Source organism: Tenebrio molitor, chromosome 3 (assembly GCF_963966145.1).
Source record: "Tenebrio molitor chromosome 3, icTenMoli1.1, whole genome shotgun sequence".
NCBI classification, from domain to species: domain Eukaryota; kingdom Metazoa; phylum Arthropoda; class Insecta; order Coleoptera; family Tenebrionidae; genus Tenebrio; species Tenebrio molitor.
Window position 1 is genome coordinate 16,461,277 of NC_091048.1, and position 22,711 is coordinate 16,483,987.

The 22,711-nt window shown below is 34.7% G+C and overlaps 1 protein-coding gene and 1 long non-coding RNA gene across 15 annotated transcripts in view; one reads left to right on the plus strand and one right to left on the minus strand.

The window, feature by feature from the left end:
• LOC138126047 (uncharacterized) overlaps positions 1 to 16,680 on the minus strand; it is a 217,009-nt gene extending 200,329 nt beyond the window's left edge. For both annotated transcript variants that reach the window (XR_011157582.1, XR_011157581.1), the window contains exon 1: positions 16,287 to 16,680. This is a non-coding gene — a long non-coding RNA (uncharacterized lncRNA). The remainder of the gene's footprint in view (positions 1 to 16,286) is intronic.
• Positions 1 to 22,711, plus strand: part of LOC138126042 (CUGBP Elav-like family member 1) — a 313,867-nt gene that overhangs the window by 226,864 nt on the left and 64,292 nt on the right. For all 13 annotated transcript variants that reach the window (XR_011157579.1, XM_069041721.1, XM_069041722.1 and 10 more), the window contains one exon: positions 7,673 to 7,941. Coding sequence is in view for 12 of the 13 variants with exons in the window: in XM_069041724.1 (XP_068897825.1) it covers positions 7,673 to 7,941 (269 nt within the window). In the remaining variant the exon portion in view is untranslated. The remainder of the gene's footprint in view (positions 1 to 7,672; positions 7,942 to 22,711) is intronic.

Here is a 22,711-nt window from a genome sequence, read left to right on the forward strand (position 1 = left end):
CTCACTCAATCCAGTGCGGGATGAGGTCGGTGGGAATTTTTGTTTTGTTCGTCTGAAACGTGGTGAAAAAAATCAGCGTCGTTCTCTGCAGTCAGGTCAGGAACAGGAGCGGCTGCGGCGACGCTTAATGTGAATTCCGGAAAGAGGACGCGCGACCCTCGCAGGCCGCAAAGGAGACTTTCTGGCAGGTTATGAGCGCCGGGGATTGAAGCGGGAAATCTGGACGCGCAGGGGACGGCGAGATTAGGGAAACGTATCCTGTTTCTTCCTAATCGCCCGCTCAACAGGATTTCTTCAGAAGCGAAACGTTAAAAGTGCCAAATGGAATCCCAAGATGACAGCGACGACTCGAAGCGACCTAACAGATACGAGTAGCAAAAAATTCTGTACGCCATTTTGACAAATCACAAAAGGAACCTAAAACAATTCTAACAACTTTTTATACCTACGTACGCAATACTCATACATTTAATTGTCATTGAACGCGTAAATTTATTTAAAAAATAAATTAGGTACATTGATCATAGAAATACATTATCATGATAAAAGTTATTTAAGGAAGACATGTTAACTGAGGACTTCAAACGGTCATACAACAAACTTTTCTCGTGAAAATCGATTGAAAAGCTTTTATAAAGCGATGACTATAAAAACGAGGATCTGCAAGTTATTTTGCAAACTATTGAATTCAGTGATTTTTAATCTCCAGGCAGACTAATTTCCTAGGGGATTTTGTTTTAATTAAATTCAATAGTTAACACAAAATAAAAGACGAACAGTAGAAACAAACTGAACAAATTTCTCTAACAAAAGAACAATCATTCTCAAAAAAACACCCAATGCCCTAAAAAAACCAAACATAGATTTTAATCAAATATGTAGATTTAATTTCAGGCTTGTAGAATTTTTGTTGTTTAGCGAATAGAAAATGTTAACTGACTCGTTTGTTATCATAAATCAGGCAACTGATTTAACAAATACTTATCTTAAGCTTTGTTGAGAAAAGAATGGTTTTAACGTACTTCAACCTCTAAAAAAGGAAAATGTCCTATTCAATGAATAAATTGGCTGGTAATTAAAATTTATTATGTCTATCTTTTTTAATTTCTTGAGGCGAAAATTGCCTCATTAGAGTGCTTTTGTTTAACAGGACACCTCATGAACCCATTCAACAGACTGACTTTAAAGCCACAGCTTTTATATTAAAAAATTCACAAACCACAATTAATCTTACATACTCTGAAAGCATTCTTAGGAAACTAATGACACACAAGATCACAACGCAAAAAGTGAGGTTATATTTAAACAGCTGATCCGTGATCTGTAATCCGTGCTTCGTTCACAATCGACTCCTCAACGCCAACTTTGAGAAGAAATTTAAATGAACACCCGATATAATAAAAGGTAGATGTTATGACTCAAACTGCTTTACATCAGTTTAAGTCACATTCTGCTATGACAGAATATTGCTCTGTCTTACTTTATGGCGCGTCACGTCTAATAATAATATTTGATCAAAAAACATTAAACGTGAAAAAATAACACCGAGGGTGGTGGCACCTCCGTGCAAAAACTGATGGATCAAAATATAATTATGTTATTGTGATAGAAGTCTCTAAGCACGCACCACGCATCATCAAGCTGAATGGGGTTGTTTCTGCAGATCGATCAGAACATTTCACCCTGTTTGCTCGACTACTAATCTGAATACTAACTACTTTGGTTTTTGCGCTTGTTGTATCTAATGAAATTTCAAAATACGAGTTTACGACAGTTCGAATGTAGACAAAGAGAGATGTCAAATAGGAGTGCGGTCCCACTTGGCCAAATTATTTATAATATGCCGAAAGTTATTAATAATTCAAAATGATGAATATCGGATATCCGGGAAAATCGGATCCATTCCGTCAATGGAATCGTCGCTTTATCTTTATTTTCTCCTCGTTCCCGTGCATTATTTAAATTTATTATAAAATGCCTTTCAATTATGTTGCCAGCAAAACGAATCAATTTCCGAACAGTGACAGTGACCAAATAACTGTAATTACGAGCAAATAGAACGATTTTTGAAATTGTACGGCCATTCATTACGATCTGAGAACTGAGTGTTTGTGTGTTATTGAATTAATTTGGCGAAAACAAATAGACTGCACATTTTGTAAACAGTACATTACCGGCATTAATTCAGGATCAATAATGGCGAACGGCATTTATTAAATGTCTGTCGGAATTCCGGTAAAAATTGAAATTTCAACCGGAAAACATTTTAATTTAACAGGAGAGAGCAAATCTATTTTCAAACTAGACCGCCGCGCCGGCTTGTTCGAGAGCCCTTTCATTATTTGATATTTTCTAAATTAAAATCTGCAATTTACAAGTCCTCGTTGCAACATGATGATCATAAAAAACATGCTGGAATTAATCACGAACTCACGTATCAATCGGTGCACACTTCTTTCACGAGCTAACCGCAGAATTCCATCACCGAGACCGTACCAAACAACGGAGCAGCTCCGCTCTTTATATACTTATGCAAACATCTTCAACAACAAATAATCCGCGTTTCGTATTTGTATTTTTCGTGTAGTACGCCAGCGTGGAGAGATCCATTATTAAAACTTCGTTCATATTTCATCCCCCAAAACAGGATAACTCATCTCCCAGACTCTCGGAGAGGAAATAAGGATAAGAATGCGCCAATCTCGCCGATGCAAGTGCGGTCTTGACGGTGCGTCGAACGAAACGCCGTTTCCCTCAAATAAGAAAAATTCCACCAGTGCAGAATGTGCACGAAAGGGCACCACTCAAGGGGTGTTTTCCTAGGCTAGCAGTTTCTGAATTTTTTATCTTATCGTCGAATAAGATATAAAATTTTGTAAATATTAATCGAACATGGTTTTCATTCATTGTCAATGTCAAAAAAAACAGTTACTATTTAGTTGCACTTGAAATGAAAAAAATGAACACAAGCAAAACGTAAATGTTTTAATCGACACCTTTCCGAACAATTTTTTTTTCTAATAATATATATTAAAAATTGGATTACACAAATAAAGTTTTTTTCTACTCCCATTATACAGTACTGTAACTAGTAAAGTGTTTTTTTATTAGATAACAGGGTTCATTACCCACGGCCCGTCGAATAATAATTTCAAAACTCACGGCAAATATCATAGCGAAGTCCAATCGCGAATTTTAATACAAAATACAATGGTATCAGGTATGCAAAGTAATAATTGTAAAACATCAGTTTCAGTTTGTCTAATAATGAATTAATTTCTCTTCATAGTCGTAGAAAAAGTATAGTACTTAATCTATTTGCGGGTAATGGGTATTACTGATGAATTGCGGATGAATTACGTCACTCGTTTTCGGCTCGTGACACAAAATCATCCTCATAAGTAATAGCCATCATTACTCGCTCGCTGAATAATATACTATTGTTTTTCAATTTATCGTGATTTAAAAATATAATAAGACAGTTATAGGTTACTAACATAAAATAATTTGAGTCAGAAAAAATATGGAATTTCACGTAGATCCGCCGATAAACTCTTATTGTTTGTCTGGGTCGTCTTTTCTGAAAATGAAATTTCAGATCTTGTCATAAAAAACTCTTCTAATTTAGCTATTACTCGTACAGTACAATTCTTTAATAGATTTATTAGTAACAAATTGTTTGACAGCATTTTTAATATCGTTCTGTTGTGTGTTTACCTTTAACAAAGTTATTTAGAAAGCGAAAAAGCTGATAACCTGTTGATGAAAAAGTATGGTGAACTGGACCTGTCAGTAGGACTTCTTCATTCGATGGGTTCAATTTTTAACAGGTCGTTCTTGCAATGTCTGCTCTGGCATTGTCATTTGGAAGGAAGGGACCATTTCCTTTAACCAGTGCTAATTGTTGTCTTTGCAATTTCCCCTGACTCACACTCAGTTTGTTACAGTGAAACTCTGCTGTAATAGTCTCTTCAGGCTTCAAAAAACTGCAGTGAATTAATTTCATTTCAGACCACCAAATAGTGATACATTTTAGCATGAGTTAAGGAGACTTATCTTTGTCGAGCTATTGTGCCGATCTTTTTATGTTATCATACAAAATCTATTTTTTGTCGCAGGCGAAAATTCGTTCCTTTATCGCACGCAAATAATTTTATACAATTTACGCGAAAAGCTAAATTCTGTACAAGTTCCAGTCTCTTTCAGGATATCGTGTACAGAACTTGAATATCGTCTGTTACGCGGAGCACGTTTAAAGTTCATATTATACCTCCACTTTTCTTGCACTGTTCGTTTCTTAGGACCATCGTCTCTCTCTAAAATCACATTTTTACATAATCGGTTACGGACACCAGTAACAATGAAAAGACAAACTCTTTATTCAGGATAATTTCAGGATAATCTAATAAAATAAAAGTAGCTTTAATGTGCTCTAAATGCACATCTTCCTGAAACCTTAATGAAACAAGTGCATTTAAATTTTTTCTATGTATTTATATACAAACTGATCAAAAAGAAAACAAATCAGAGCAGGCGCTGCAAATTATTATCGGTCATGTTGTAGCGGAATTCTATGAATGGCCGTAGACAATTTGTGATCTCAAACGCTACTTTATAATACATAAATCATACATCATGAATTTTAGACGTTGGAATTATAATTGTGTATTTTATTACATATTATTATCTGGTAATGGAGAAAATTTATAAAATAAAGAAGAGCAACGTTTTGCATTCCTAAAAATGGGTAATTTACCAGCTTTATTGTCAAACGCGACGCCACTGGTAAGCAGATTTTTCGGTGCAATGTTAAAGAAACGCCAATTTTAAAGCAACGGTGTTGTTATTAACCTTGAAAAAAGATTTCGATTTTGGCAAAGTTTACGGACGTTTCCTGTAACTGTAAGCAACAATTATCCCAGAATAAGTGTTAAAATGGGCTTTACCATTGAAGATAAAGCATTAATTATTATTAATAATTGATAAGCACTGCACTATTACTTGATAGTAATATCCGTAATAGTGTATGTACTCCGGCAAAATTGCCGTGCCGCCGGGTGGAGGTGGGATAGTTGAATAGACTTTTCGGTAGATAGGCAACCAATAAAACGACTGTGTATAGCCTGTATACATATTGTATACGATCAAGCTTGACAGACGTTTTGATAAAACAAAAGATGAGGTAGCACTCTTCATTTGTTTTCCTGTTGATCACTTTGTATTGTATGCTTAAAAAAATGTAACGGGTGACTATTAAAATTTTCACTTGGAGTTGGCTTTGAACGAGTTTTTATTTTTTCTGTTACTTTAGACACACGCAAGAACGAACGACAAATGTCAGTCAGTACAATTGAAACATAACCAAATTAAGGGAAAAAACATTTATTGAAATGTCAAACTTGTCAGTGTCTAAGGTGCAACGGAAAACAAAGAATGATCCATAGCCAACCCTAAGTGAAAATTTTAATAGTCACCCGTTATAATCAAGAACGGTTATGAAAAACAAAAACATCCACAGCGTGTGGAGAAGTGGAGAAGCTTTAATAACCACAGATTAAGATCCACACAACTTACACTTGAATTTGTAAATTACAGTGCGATTGGACCATATCTAGCAAATGACGGCTCGGTGAAATGTTGGTAACAGTGACTCATTCTCAAACCAAAACCATTTCGTTCATGGGAATTATCGTAATGATATTCAATTTTTTTTGCAGCAGCAGCTCTTGATCATACACTTTTTTAAACATACGGTATAAGCAAATGCATGGTTGGCACACAATTTTGAATACCGAAAATGAAAATTCCAAATAAACTTCACGTATTATTTAAATTGTAATGAATTTCCGGTCTGTAAATTCAGGATGTTTGAAACTTTCTGCGGTGCAGTACATCTCCAGAAGAGAAAGAACTGCCCGCTTTGAAGTCTCTTTGTGATGTTTAGTTTGCGATTGATTTGGTGGTCCGATTCGAACTTTAATTAGTGGTTGATACACCTGATTCAGGGAGAGCAAACTATCGAAATCCAACCTGTTTGCTGCTCGGGTCTCGTCCGCATCATCTGAGGTTATAACCGAACGTCCCGGATTTACAGATTAATTCGATAGCAATTTAGAACGTTGCCGATAACGCAGCCCCTTACTACAACTGGCGGGGTTCAAACAAAAACACGTATTGCGGCAATGTGTTCTGCATAGAGTTTGATCAAATATTTGCATAGTGTGACGAAACTGGCGGAGGAAATTAGGAACGAAAGCAAAACAGAACGCCTCGGTATAAACAGCCACCGCACGTGTATACATCAAGACAAAATTGGGTCGGGGTAACGTCTACTTTCGGGGGCGAATTTCACCTGCAACTTTATTAAATTCGCGAATTCGATACAACAAAGTTGCGGAACGGGAGGAAATCGGTTTTTTTTCTTTGCTCGCTGAATGTCCACCGTTCTGCATCGAAATAGACGTTATTTATTCGGAAAATCTTTTTTTCGTCCTAGCACGGGGGGCGGTTTCCATACCTAAACCGAACGATACCGGCATCGATTTTTTATGCCAGTGGCGTAGTGTGCCGAATGTTACAACGAAGAATTAAACAATGCTTCCACACAAATAATAACTCCACTTTTCACTCCAATTTCTTCATTTCCCCATTTTACTTTACTACAAATCAACAAATTAAAAACTAACTACCACAAATAATCCAAACGCTTAAGATCAAATTTTCCGACCCAACGAGTAAATTTCCACATTTTATAATTTCAACAGCTAATTGTCTTTCGAGTGTCTAACAGAATAAGAGACTCTTAGCTTATAGGTGCGAAAAAATAAATCCTTTTTGTTTCATTTTTCTAACCATTCTATAAACAATTTAACTTGTGTCAATGGTAATAATAAAAACCTTGATAAAGTGATAGACTGTTTTAGGACAAACCGTCCTGACCTCTCGTGAATGCATGGAACCCCACGAACAAAAATAAATTAACTCGTTATTATCACGAAAAAAAGATATTTATTTCTGCTTAATGCGATTTGCTCCTGAAACAACAACACAAAAATCGGGATGAATAAAAATTTTGTTATGAATATCCAGGACTAATTTGTATTGAGATTTAATTAATTCAATATACGTGAAATTGATTAATTACCTCCAATATATGAATTTGTCAATACGCCGTTATTCCGTGATAATTACAAAGTAATTTTCTGTTAATTTTATGAACCAACAATGTGATTACTAACAGTGACAAATTATAATTCCAAATCTGGATTTTTTCATTTTTGGCGAAGGATGTAGGGTACGGGTTTCGAAACGCGCAAAGACTGCAAATTCGAAATTTATCGTGACACTGAGGAAACCGAAATTGGATAATGCCATTTCGGTCTGACTGATGGATCAGGAGATAAGTCCGGGTTTGATATGCAAGTTCACGCGGCTTTGTGGGGCATCGATGGCGAAGGCTTAACGTCTCTCAATTCACACTTTAAATGAATCTCCTCGGTCGAAGCCAAGGAGTACGCCGATGTTGTGCAAACGATGATCGGGCACGCCGATTTCATCACAATTTCTCTTTTTACACAAAACAATATTGATGCAACAGCCCGCGCTAATACGCCCATAGCACGCGGCGGATGAAATAACGATTGTAATTTTTTTTTCTCTCGCCATTTTCCAGCTCACTGGCGATGAACAACAATAACAACAGCAGCACGAACAACAACAACAACAATAATAGCAACAGTAACAACAACAATTTGCTGAGTTCGTCGCAACAGAACAATGTCAAAATTGAACAGGAACAACCGGACAGTGATACTATCAAGATGTTCGTGGGGCAGGTGCCCCGGTCTATGGACGAGAACGATCTCAGAAGGATGTTTGAAGAGTATGGACGAGTACATTCGATCAATGTCCTCAGAGACAAAACCACAGGAGCCAGCAAAGGTGAGTACCTCAACCTTTTATTTCATTATTAAGCAGTTGTTGGGGTTCAGGTCGGCTCGAACCGTCCCAGGATAGCGCTTTATCCTGCATATGTAGAATCCTTGCTTACAATCTCATTAGATTCGTCAAATTAACTTTCAACGCAAATTCTAAAATTGGAATTTTGAAAATGTAAAATCTCTTGGATATTTTAACAATCTTACTTGTTTCTAAGCAACATCTATTCTAGCAACCATCTTAATTAAAGTGCGTGTGTCTTACGAGTCTTCACTTGGAATAAATTCATTTATAATAAGTTAACTTAATAAAATAATTGTAAAAATATATGGTTTAAATCGTACGTTCTCAACAAGATGAATGATATGTATAATCATTTGAGCTTTTCCAAGTCTATTTGGGGGAACTATTTTATTGACCTTTAGTGACATTTCAGTAATTTCTCTCAAATTTGTACCTACTTAACGAGAAAATCTTTAATTTTTGAAAGATCGTATACAATAGTAGTTTATTTAACGAGTTCGTGTGTAATTTGGGCTTTTTTGGCATGTGTGGGCCAGTTTAAAACTCGAGTGAAACGACAGTTTTAAAGGTCCACGAGTGCCAAAAAAAAAGCCCAAATTACACAAGAACGAGTTGAATACAACGTTTTTTTGTTCGACGAGCCCCCCAAAGGCTCCAAATCGCTGAAAATCTTTAAAATTAGCTTGACGTTTCGTTTTGATAAGTTGTCAAATTTATCAAAATCCACACAGGAGAAAATTCTCAAATTTTGACAGTGTCGAACAAAAAATACATATAACTCCATTTTTTTTTAAATCAATTGTCAAAGTGTTGTCATGTTGGAATAAGCCACTGGTTATTTGATAGTTATTAGATTGGCAACGTAAAATGTCAACTGTATGTTAGTCATTTTTGATGTAAAGGCGCTTGCGCTATTGAAGGCGCAATTACATTTAAATAAAAATACACTAAGTGAAATGAGTTTCCGAAAATAAGCATCTAACACAACGAGAAAAATTGGCTATCATTAGATTACGTGAAGAAATGCAGACAGAAAAACCGACCATGCTAAATTGCAGTAAAGATGCACACATCATATTCGAGGTATTTTCTTTTAATATATGGGTTCGTCACTGCGAGGAACTGATTAGAGAGGACTGGAAAAAATTGATGGGAAATCTACCAATTGAGGACATTCCTCTTCCGCAGAATCATATTCCGGAAGACGATTGGGGGTTAGATTCTGAAAATGAATAGGTAAACTGCTTATATAACCCATTAAATAAATTTCCATTTTCCTGTATATGTTAAGTTGCACTTTTTAGTGTGATTATCGTCTTTAGTTCTTGTCTTTTGGTATAAAATTTGGTTACACCTGAAACTTTTCTGACATTTGAAAATTACTGATATAACCTCAAACCTGATCTAGGGAGATTTTACGATAGAGGTGTCCCGAAACGAAAGGTTTTAGGGTAGTACAACCTGGTCTTTGAGGGATTTTTGACATTGACAATTGATTTAAAAAAAATTGGACTATACATAGTTTGAATTGTAACTGAAACGTAGAAATACTACAGTGTAAATAAAATGTATTCTAATTGATGAAACTTGGCGCCGTAGGCTTGTGTTAATTTGGCCTATGTCTGAAGCCAGCCCTGACATCAATAAAGACTGTGGACTCGACGAATAGACACTTAGCAAACGCAAAAAAATAACATCAACCGACCAACATAACACGTACGTAATGTGTTTACAAATGTAGGAAAAGTGTTCACCTACATTTAGAAAACTAGCGCGACTAATAAACCTCTTTTGCCTGCTGAACAGCCACACTGAAGCGTACAATTCATTTAATATTCACCAACAGTAATAAATTAATTTCTTCAGTGGCACTTAAATAATTTCGGCGCGAAGTGAAATATTTTATCCGCTGGTAGAAATATGGAAGAACCGCGTCGTGTTCGAGCCTCTATTTCAGCCATTTAATTCAGAGACCATAAATAACGATCCTTATCTTTCCCATTGAGAGAGCCTAACAATTATATCTTTAAAAAACATCATCGATTTGTTTGCCCTTGCCGTTCACGAGCACTGAAAAGATCGCCGTCGGGGGCGTCTCTCTAATCCTGATCGCCCGACATCTCGATTAATTGATTGTTCTTTTGTACGGGCGCTGCTCTCGTTTTCGCTGAAGACTTCAGGCGCACAAATTGATATTTAAGTGGTGTGGCGGATTGGCGGACAATGTCCTCGACAGAAAGTCTGGGATCGTCGGCTTTCTGGATGAATAATTGCCAATGTCTGGATGACTTTTAATAAAAATTTCCACCGTAGAAATTGCGTGTCGCCAACGGAAATTTTTTGTTTGCACAGGATAGGCAACGTGTAGTACTCTTGAGTATATAAAGTTGCGTGCACTTCGAGTCGCGTGTTATGCCAACGTAAATGCACTTCTTATTTCAAACATATTTGATTAGGATTAGGAAATACTATCACATATTTTTAGAAGGTATTTCCATCACATATTTAATAAGTGACTATCTTGTTGAAACAGCCACTACAAACATGAAAGCTACTTCGTCAAGCAAATATTAATCTGATTAAATATTGGTCGAGAAATTAAAAAATCTTTTGGCAAGTGCAGTAAACTTTCAAAGCGCGGAATTATAATAATCCTTTCTAATTAATAAGCAAGCAACTGCAGCGAGTTTTCCTATTAAGATAATCCGTTTTCCGTTCGCATTTAAAAAATTGCCGCAACTCCGCTGCAGATTCTCGAAAGTTATCTTCTGCGAGACAGATGAAGTTTATAATAGAAACAATTTCTTAGGCATCAGCGTTAAAACAGATATCTGATAAATCGTGAATGCAGACTTTGCGGCTCGAGTTTGTCAAAATCATTTCAAACTAGAGAATTAAATGTTTCTATATGCAACCTCGCATACAGCCTCGTCGCAAATTCACCAACCGTAAGATTCAACAAGCGCAACTCTTGACTTTGATATTCATTGGACCACGTCGCGGTCTCTTTCTTTGGATTTTCCAAAGAAGGGCAAAAAGTGAATCCAATCTGAAAAAGTTTCCGCGGTGGTTGGACAAAATTCGTTGGGTCGTACGCGAGCAACAATCCACGGAAGTCTAATTAGGCGACTTCATTTAAATAATTGCCTCCGCAGGACACAATATAGAACATTTATCCTGCGTGCAGGTTGTATTGTGCGGATTAAATGGCGGTCAGTGTCCCAGCGCCAAAATTGCAAATGACACCGCCGTTGTCGTCGTTCTCGTTGGCACAGAATAGAAACAAAACTGTTTTATTCGTGCATAATTAATTCACGGTAATGGCCCGTGCGACTTTAACTGTAAACAAATAACCCGGTAATAAATGGAGCGGGAGTCGTCCTCCAACCGTGGGGAACCCCGCGCGTCCACAAACCGGGACGGAATTCGAATGAGACTATGGTTTCATATTTAATTTCGTTTTCATTCGCGGCGAAATGACTGCAATTGAGATTTGTGGAGATGTTTTCGTGGGGGACGCGCCAACACGTACGTTTTCAGCCTGGGAGCAAAATTCGAAATAAATTCGGGACCTGATAAAATTCACAAATTGCGAATGTCAGAACATTTGATGGCGTCCACTTTTAACACCCGGAATCGAGATTTTTCCTGTGAAAAATCAACGTAATTTCCGATGTTGCTCCTCGATTTTTATTCGAAGTAATTTCGATGGAAGAACATTTTCGCTAGCGCGATTACGTGTTAGTTAAGATTTTGTCTCATTAGGTATTCTTTTCAAAATATTGAGTTTGTCCAGGTGAAATAATATTATTCGTCACACACAAGAGATGCTACCCTCAAAGTTTCGACCCAACTTTTGTTATGCATCGTGCATGGAAATGCAAATTAGTGTCATTGACACAATAGTTTGCATTAAAACAATGGGAGTTATTAAATCAAATTTCATTAATTACGTTCACAACATTGATAATGAAACTGCTACGGGTACAATTATTAAATATTTTTACACTGGAAATAAATTTTCAATTATGTCAACTTTAACGAATTTATTATAGATACAAAAAGTTTTATACCAAAAACACGCCAGGTGTGTTTTTTTATATCAGATTAACTGTTATTTTTTTCGTATCCCACCTCCACCGGCGGCACGGCAATTTTGCCGGAGTACATACACTATTACGGATAATACTATCAAGTAATAGTGCAGTGCTTATCAACATAATTACCGGCGTCTTGCCTCCACATTTTGACTTTTTTGTGTTTTATGTTCTGTGTCAATATTAAGGAATTTCCTCACGATATGACATGAGTATAATAATACAAGCTGATTCACGTAGCCCGTTCATTAGAAACTTTCTGATTTCCCCAAATCATATTAATATGAAGATTGGTAGTTGACTATAATCGATTACTCCAAGTTCAAATGAAATATTTTCAAAATGGTGGCACTTCCGGAAATACCGGAAATCGACGCCATCTTTATTTTTTTAAATGGAAAGGCCTCATTTTGACTTCACATTTCGATTCTACATTAAATTTTGAGTTTAGAGCGCCTTTTTGTCAACAATTATCTGTCATCGTTTTTGACCTATGTCATCTTTTTTGCAAAAAAGCGAGGTTGCAGGGCTTCATTAACAAATTTATACAGGGTTATTCTAAATGATTGTAGTCGAAGTAGGCCATGCCCATGTTATTACGTTTTTGCCGCTTTCATGTGAACTGTCAGTTGTGTCGCTGTCACTGTCATTTTTTAGGTGAAAAGTGCGGTGATGAGGATTTTATTTATTTTTGTTAAATTAACGATTGAATCCAGAAATATTGAGTTGTTCAACAATCAATTTTAAAAATATTGAGTTGTTTTGCACCCAATTTAACACATCATTTTGATGATTTTTTTTATGTGGAGCGGCAACCATAAATTTTACATTTAGTTTTCACGCCTACTTCGACTAAGTACAATCATTTAGAATAACCCTGTAACTCTTGAACCATCTGAAATAAATAATTGATTTTTTTAGTTGAATTTCTAAAGACCTGGCCGATCTTTTCCGCCATTAGTGAAATTTTTTTAATGTTTCATATGCCTACTGAAATTTTTCAAAGTTGCTAATCAAAAAATGTCAAAAACTTCATTTTTTTAAATGGCAACCACCATTTGTGACACTAGATATAAATGTAAAATTTAATTCTAAGCCTACTTTTATTAACATTGTGTATGCCCATTCCATTTTGGCGTAATTTCGATTTTTTGAGTAAAATATTGTTTTTTTTTTATCAAACAATTGTTTTATTTGAATTTTTATTCAAAAATCACATGCAATAAACAGTAAATAACAACGAAATAATAAAAAATAAGCAAATTAACAAAAAAATATTTTCAATGAATTCATTTAGGTACATTAAAATATATTTTTTTTAATTTGCTTATTTTTTATTGTTTTGTTGTTATCTAATATTTTTTGCAATGCTATTTTTGAATAAAAATTCAAATAAAACAATTGATTATAAAAAACAATATTTTATTCAAAAAATTTAAATTACGCCTAAACGGCTGCAAATAGGCATACATAATGTTAATAAAAGTGGCCTTAAAATTTAATTTTACATTTATATCTAGTATCAGAAATGGTAGTTGCTATTTAAAAAAATTAAGTTTTCGACATTTTTTGATAATCAATTTTAAAAAATTGCAGTAGGCGTATGAAACATTAAAAAAATGTCGTTGATAGCGCAAAAAAGCGGCCAAATTTTTGGCAAGTCAGTAAAATAAAAATAAATTATTTATTTCTGAGGGTTCACGAATTATAAATTTTTTAATGAAGCCCTGCAACCTCACTTTTTTGCAAAAAAGATGACATAGTTCAAAAACGATGACAGATAAGTATTGACAAGAAGACGTACTAAACTCAAAAGTTAACGCAGAATCGAAATGTGAAGTCAAAATGGGGCCTTTCTATTTAAAAAAACAAAGATGGCATCGATTCGATGCCATTTTGAAAATATTTCATTTGAACTTGGAGTAGTCGGTTATAGTCAACTACCAATTTTCATATTAATATGATTTGGGGAAATCAAAAAGTTTTTAATGAACGGGCTACGTGAATCAGCCTGTATACCTTTTTGAATTTCAACCACCAATGTGTTCTCTAAGTCCCAAATTTTTAAATTTTTAAAAAGAGATTGCGGTACTATTCCTGTTGCTGAAATTATAAATGGTAAAATCGAAATTTTTTCTAAACACCAAAGATTTCTTATTAGCAACGGAGAGTTCTAAATATTTATTAATTTTTGTATTATATGTCTGTGTTATATTGTGTGAATTTGGAACAGCTATATCTAAAAGATATGCTTGCTTTTGTTGTTTATTTAAAATAATAATGTCTGGTCTGTTATGCTGAATATGAATGTTATTATGAATATGAATGTTATAAAAAAAATTTGTTGCACAGTCTAGGACTGGTTTACAAATCTATGAGGGGCATGATGACCAACTCAATAGACCGGGACCAATGGCTTAACGTGACTTCCGAATCACGAGACAGAATATGGCCTTTTTTTTTGTTTTTAATTATTTTAAATTTCGCCCTAGGTTGGAAGCGAACCCGCGACCCTCGCGTCCCTGAGTCGAAACGGACTCCCTTAGGCTATATTCTATATTCATTAAAATAATGCATTTTGTGGTACTACTTCGTCTAGTATTTTTGTGGTACAGGTTTGTACCTGTACTAACTGAAATTTGAAATCGATTTTTATTACCAAAACTGCAAATTAAAACAAAGTTGAAGATAATCATCAAAGCTCCAAAAAATAGCGACTGTCGAACCATATTTAACTTTTCGAGTAATAACATACTGTGAATACTGTATATATTGGTAGCTAAAGTTAAGTAATATTTAAAATACAAAGAGTTAGTATGTCAAGATTCTGCGAATTCAACTATGTATTACTTCAGAGCAGTGTAGATGTCGCCAGCAGCGGATTACCCATCAAGTTATTATGTTTTTATCATGTGTTCTATTATGTGTCATGTAGTCGTAATATTTTTGGTGTTTAGCTTCATTATTCAACACATCCACTGTAATTGAACGCTTTATAAAATGCATTACATATGTGAAATAGAGGTATTGACATAGAGTCTGCGATATTATGGACCTTCCTATTATAAACTATCATTAGATATAAAAAATTGCATCAAAGGCCAATGACAATACCAGCAACATGTCTGGTAGATACTCTGGTGTGCAAGCACGAATTCTGCAACACAACAAATTTGCTAAATACGCTTCATGTTCGCTCATCAAATGATGATCCAGAAGTTGTATAATCTTTTCTCATAATCAGTGTCAACTCAAACATGTGAAGTTGTGGAACAAAATTTTTTAACATTAGACAAAGAACGACAGAGTTTAGAGAAAAAATGACATATTAGGGAACACGTATGCATGATAATTGATAACAAACATGTTGATCAATGTTCTAAATAAATGTAAGAATGCATAAAGAGAAATTGAACTTGGCTTTTCTTAAATTCTCTCAAATTTAATCAATTTGAATGATTGTGATATTGTTGCAACATCGTTGCAGAATGAACAGAAAGAAATTTTAGATTCAGAATTTCCTTATGAAGTGTGCAATACATGTTAAACATAATAAGGGTAATACTCTTACCTTTCCAAATATTGACTTGATACTGGGGATGTTACCATGTATATCTGCAACAAACCGTACCTCCAGCGCAGAGGTGATTTTCTACTCTTGACAAAATTTAAAAATTATTTGAGATATAGCATAGCGACGAAAAGTTAACCGATTTAACTTTATTATCAATAGAATCGGATATTTTAGACATTTCTAGAAATTAGGGACATACCTAATTAATGGTTTTGCTTCATTAAAATGCTGTAGAAATTGTAACAGAAGTAAACTACACAGGAATTAATATTCATATTTGTATCAATATGTATGTAATTGTATATTTGTTTCTTTTAAAAGTATACTTACCTCAATTATATTTTTATCTCACCCTTAAAACTTTTTTCTTTACATCAATTAAAAGGGCGCTTTGGTTATTATAGCCCAAGGTGTTAAGAACCCATAATCCCAAACTGGATATCGCTCAACGTTTTCTAACATCAAAAATTTCGATTACAGCTCCCGTGAAATGCTAACAAATAAAAACAGAAAAAATTTTACAGTCTCAATCGTAAGATCATCTGAAACCTGTTTGAAAACGAATTCTTTCTAAGGCACAATTATAAAGAGTCAAATAGGTACATCGGATATACATCCTTAGTACACTAGGTGTCCATGTTGGCAATACTTACGGTAATTGGCGGAGTCTTTCGTTATTTGCTTTGAAAACGTAGCAGAAGTTGTACATCAAACAAAGGAGAAAATCCTCGGCAAATTTGAAAGTCTGTTTTTATGTATTCTCCCGAAATACAGCGTTGGTCATAAAAACAAATGAAGTAACTGTAAAACTAGTCTTCGTACGTTGGTTGCGCAAACACCATTTACAAGAACGCAACACTTTTTCGTTATTATTTTCAAAGCCCACAACATTGGACAATCCCACTGAAGCCCGAACAGCGCCGGTTTCTTTTGGTAGAGTGTTGCGCCTGCAGATTGCGTGCAGCCGTGCAGAATTTTCTCACGTACGTTATGCAACTTTGAAGTGTATTTTATAGAACGGGGGCGCCAGAAACGGAACAATGTCGATCTAGCCGAAACAATAACGATTGTAAAACAATTTGTCTGCATCTGTTATCCTTTTTCTCCCCGTCGTGATTTCGCCGGGTCTGGTGGAGATTCGAAATTGTATCTTGGCGGCGAATAAATCGCACTCGTTGAATATTAACCCCCCGACGAGGGGCGGATCGTCACTATTACGCAAAAATGGAGATGGCAAAATACGAGCGGCAACAATGCGTGAAAAATGTCATTATGCCTAGTGAAATATTGGAGCATTGTGGAGTGTAATGTCTTTTGTGACATTTTTGTATGAGTCGTCGCTTATTATCCGACGTATAAAAGTCCCGGAGAAAATTAACTACCACCGCGGCGATTCGGATTTAAATCTGCAATTACTCCGGAACCGGTCGGAAAGGGTGCGGGAAGGAAATTCCGTATTTTCCGAACGGCGCAATTTGCACGATCAGTTTAGGTAAACTCACAACAGTGTTACGTTCCCAGATACAGAAACACTCTTGCAACTTTGTGGTTTTTCTGCAACCATTGTGTTTTCTAACGGCATTTTCCTAATGCCTTTCCTAGATCGAATAGCTCTATTGTGGCTATTTCTTATCGAAAGAAATATGGGAACACGTACGCTTTATCCCGACCACCTCTATTGATCTTGGACGCATTAAAAACACCATACGATACGAATTTAAATGGTAATCAAATAAATGGACAGTTTTGTTTGTTACATTTGTTGCCGCAACAATCACGATAATTGAAATTTGCTCTTTGTATATACATCTACGTTCAATTTATAAACATCATGTCAAAGCCTGTGCTTGTTTTTTTTTATATCCAAATAACTAATGCTGAATTGGTAACGGCCAACGAGCAAAAGTAATATTCAAAATTGCTTTTATACGACATTCCGAACGGTTTTCTGCCGTTTAGACAAAATGGTCCATTACAGATTTTATTGTGAAGATGAAATACAAGCAGAATATTTATTGCCAACAGTTCGAAATAATATTAGCGTGGTCACAACCTTGTCTGTTTTATTGCTTGATGATTTCGTCACTTTTCTTGACCTCCTTGCATCAAAAACATTTTACTTTTAAATTTTAAGGGAGACGGCTTTGTTCCACGACAACACGGCGAAGAACAGAAAGATCTTTATTGAATTTAAACCACTAAGGCTCATCTCGCGTAAACAGATTAAAATAGCGAATTTACTGCTTCCGCGGAGAAACTACTTTGTTACATTCGATATATACGCATTATATTTGAATTTATCGCCTCTAAGGTGTCCAAACTATCAGATTATTATTGCATATAAAAGAACCGCGAATCTTACGTTCCTTATGAGCAGAGTAAAAAGAGGACAATGAGATTTCGGTGCAAATAAGATTTACGATGTCGTTGCATCCGTAGTTGCGAAACGTGTCCAACGAAATGTATTTGCTTTGAGTGTTGTCACATTGAAAATTAACGTTAATTGACGATGTTTTGTAACATGTATGTATTATTTTCGTACTTTGCACAATGTTTTTATTGTATGCGATTGTCAAATATTTTGCTTGTAAACGAAAGTGGAAAATTTAACAGTTTGCACTGAGCAAATTGGAAAAGTATGTAATTAAGATGTGTACGAAATTTACACTTGGTTATTGTTTAACACTCGAAAATTGGTTTGTTCTCCTAATTTGTCATGAGAAAACAATGAAGAATTTAATTTTAATATACATAATTTGTATTTTATCATTTACTGTTTATGTTAAGTATATTCAACCGATAGTAACATTTGAAACAAACCAAGATATTTCATAATGCATATGTATGTACCTAAATGAATGAAATCCTAAAAATTTGACAACCCTTATAAATATTTTTTTTTGGTCGACACTGTCAGAATTTGTGATATTTCTCCTGTGTGAACCGATTTTGATAAATGTTACAACTTTTCAAAACGAAACGTCAAGCTAATTTCAAAGATTTTAAGCGATTTGGAGCTTTTAAGGGGCTCGTCGAACAAAAAAACGTTGTATTCAACTCATTCGTGTGTAAATTGGGCTCTTTATGGCATGAATGGGCCAGTTTAAAACGAGACTGAAACGAGCCCAATTTACATACGAACTACATAATTGTAAATTGGGCTCTTTATGGCATGAGTGGACCAGTTCGTTTCACTCGCGTTTTAAACTGGCCCATTACACATGAACTCGTTAAATAAACTATGTACATACTATATTTGGACATTTTTATCCCATTCATTTTTCAGGTTTCTGTAAACATTCTTCAGGTTTCTGACAGTGGTTTCCTTAATTATTGTCGGATCTCCTTCGACAGATAAATAATTTTTATTTTTGGTTTTTGTAGCATATTCCCTTCCAATAAGTTCTGGCCTTTGCATAATGTGCTATGTAATAGGTAAAAGAATGTGGGATTTTTATGTTCTGTTAAAAAAAGGGCAGATGTTCCTTCGAGCATCTGTTAAAACAAATTTGGGCAATGATTGTTCCGGCCGTCACAAACTGCTTTCTTTGAAGTTCTCGTTGACAAATTGCCAAACGAAGTATTTTACACTTTTACCTCAATAGAAATTTCCGATTCAGGAAGAATATCTCCTTCACAGACTAGATTGCTACTAGTGTAGCAAAATTGACTGTAGTGATCAAAGTGCAACATTTCTTTCGGACATATCCGAAATTTTGAAGTTGGAATTACGAACTACCGGTCTTCTAAAATGTGGCTTTCTAGAGCTTGCTTCAAACTACAGATTCAGTGCAGGCTCGAACAATTTTTAGTTCTTTTGCCATAAAATGTCTAGACCTTTGTGGATTATGGCACGTTGAATTTTACACATTACATTCGAAGCAGTCGTTAAAGTTAAAGTTAAGTAAGAAAAATACAGCGGTTTTTTTTTTAATTGGCAAATTAAAAGTTCAATTAGAATTGTGATACTTATAACTATTTTTAAACATAGAAAAATAAACATCGTACCAAATTTTATATAGTTTCTAAAATCATTTCTGTCTTCTGTTCTCATTTTATAACATCACTGGAGTCTTTATTTCGTGTTTGTTAGGTTATTTTGAAATTTCCCTTGTTGACTAACCTGCAATAAAAATTATAACAAAGACAAATTTATCTTAAATTTTAAAACGTTTTAAAAAACAACATGTTTTCCTTATTAAATAAAAGATGAGAGAAAATGTATTCAAATATTTGACATAATGTACTTTAAAAATTACATACCTATTTAACGACCAATGCAGATACAGAGAATATAAAAAATGTTATGAATACAAGATGATCAACAAGAAAACAAATCAAGAGTGCTATCTCATATTTTGTCTTATCGAAACGTCTGTGTTACCGTGATCGTATGTATATGTATACTTATTATACACAGCCGTTTTATTGGTTGCCTACTTCTCGAAAATTCTATTATCAATTAATTAATAATTAATAATTAATGTTTTATCTTCAATGTTAAAACTCATTTTACCACTTATTCTGGAAATTGAAAACTTTTTTTCAAAGGTAACGACAACACAGTTGCTTTAAAATTGACGTTTTTTTCACAGTTCACCGAAAAATCTGCTTATTATGGTGGTGTCGCGTTTGGCAATAAACCTGTCCATGCATTGAACGCTTATTTACGTAGAATCCGCTGCGACATGACTGATAATAATTTGCAACGCTTGCTCTGATTTGTTTTCTTTTTGATCACCCTGGGTATAGATACACTAAAAATTTAACAACTTTTTGTAAATATTAAAGTTGGTAATTGTGGTAAAACCAGTGGAGATTTTAAAGGGCAAGGTGGTAAGTATCCCTCCAAATTAAATTTGAAAGTTTGTTTAAGTCCATAGTTTACACTTGATTAAACTACTGAATAAATTAATAATTTAATTTTTCCCAGATAACAAGATGCAAAGTTTGATGTTAACAGGTAGCAATAATAGTATGAATTAATTAATAACAAATAATTAAACTTGTTCTAAGCTGAGGTCAGTTTTAATATGTATTGTGCACTTTAAACTGTTGTGTTTTTATCGAATTATAATGGTTAAATATCAAAAATATTACTGATTTCTTAGATGCTATATGATAGATGAATAATAATAATTAGTAAGCTTTTAACAAGTGACTTGATTTCTCGTCCTCACTTTAATAATTTTCGTATTTTTCAATTTTTTGATCGTTTTGTATATTTAAGGACTGTAATTTTATATTATTAAATTTGATAATTTGAAAAAAAAAGAAAAATCGTGCAGATAAAAAAGGATAAGAAGCGTAAGAAAAGGCAACAGACTGAATTTTTATTAATGGACAAATGGAACTAACACGTTTTTATGTCAAATCAAATAACACTGTACATTTGAAATAAGGTGCAAAAACACTAATCATTTTTACAAGTATATCAAAATAGTTATTTTTATGTTAAGTGCGTGAAGTGAGTGTTTTTTGTGCTTGAAAAAGTCTGTTACGCCGAGACGTAGGTCAAGGCAGTAAAAGCCTTTGAATGCACAAAAAACATCTTCACGCACGAAATATAAACAAAATTTTTCTATACTTTATTGCTTTCAAAACTAAATTTTAAAATTCAAATTTTTGAAGGAAATCGACGCAGTGACCATGTTACTAGGTAACTAATAAAAAATACTCGGTGAAGTGAAAAGCAGAAAAAGTTGAGTGTGTGAAATCGCATTTCATACACTGTTATGTATGGTTTCTATGGTTTCGATCTTACTAACAATGTAAAAAAAAATACATGTAAGAAAATGACCCACTTAACGCATGGATAACTATGCGTGAATATCAACTTTTTGAATCAATTGTAATAGAAAATAGTATACTAAAGAACGAGTTTTATAAGGATTGATTTGGCGCACGAGTCCCAGGTCTAGAAAACGACCCGTAGGGGAGTTTTCTATAGGACGAGTGCGCCCGTGCCCTTATAAAACGAGTTTTTTATGTTATTTTTTAGAGTTTGCACCCTTGTTTTAATTTTTGAATAAAAAAATTAAATTGTCAAATTCTGGGGAATTTTGTATTAATTGGTAATTCAAGGTAACGGATGCAACTACATCAGCAACAGATGTTAAAAAGTAGAGTTTGAACATTAATATTGGAAGTTTTTGGTGTAAATGACAATAATACACTGAAATATTGATAAAAATTTTCTTAGAGATCTATTAAATTACGAGTGCTTTATTAGATAGCCATAAACGACTCCAAATTGAATACAATAATAGACCTATTAGAGACGCAAATTCTAAAAACTAATTTTAACAGTAGTTTGTCAAATTTTTCTTTTACAAAAATGCAAAATATGTTGCTTATCCAAGACCAATCAAATTTAAATTAAAACTAAGACTGGTTTCAAAATAGAAACAAACCGAAAATGAACTTTGACATTAGTAAGTATAATAATTATACTTCAAAATATTAAAAAATCATCAGTTGCTTTACAAATTAACAACCAGACCGTATCGTTATGCATCCTGCCCAGATAAATAATATTAATAGTCCTCAAACAGGTGCATTATTACTATCGTGTTTTGTCTAAATGCTGCTTTATCCGCTGACCTATCGGGCGGTGTTTCGCGTTGTCAGATGCCTGTAAATTACTAGATGACATTTTCATTAATTCGGGAGGCGAGATTTTCATCTGACTTTCCATCTACAGCCGCCGCTTCAATTTGTGTAATTTGTTGTTTGTTGAGTCGGTGATTTCGCATCATCGAACCGAAATAATGAACAGTGGGGAGGTGTCGTCGTGCCTCAAAGGCGACAACGGACCCGACGATTTTTATCGTAATGAATGGCCCCGACAAAGACGGGCGGGCGACAAGGAAAAACATCGCAGGGGAAGTTTTCGAGTAGGGGGTGGAATCCGGATGGTCAATGTCTGGGGCGGTCGTAACTCCGTTGGCGCGTTGCCGTAAGTCGTCGGGGCGGATCGGGCTAATGTTCTCGCTGCCGTGCAAACTTTGCCCATCAAATGGATTTTTATGCCGTCTCGAAACATAAACCCCACTAGCTCGCTGCCGCTGTTTAACAG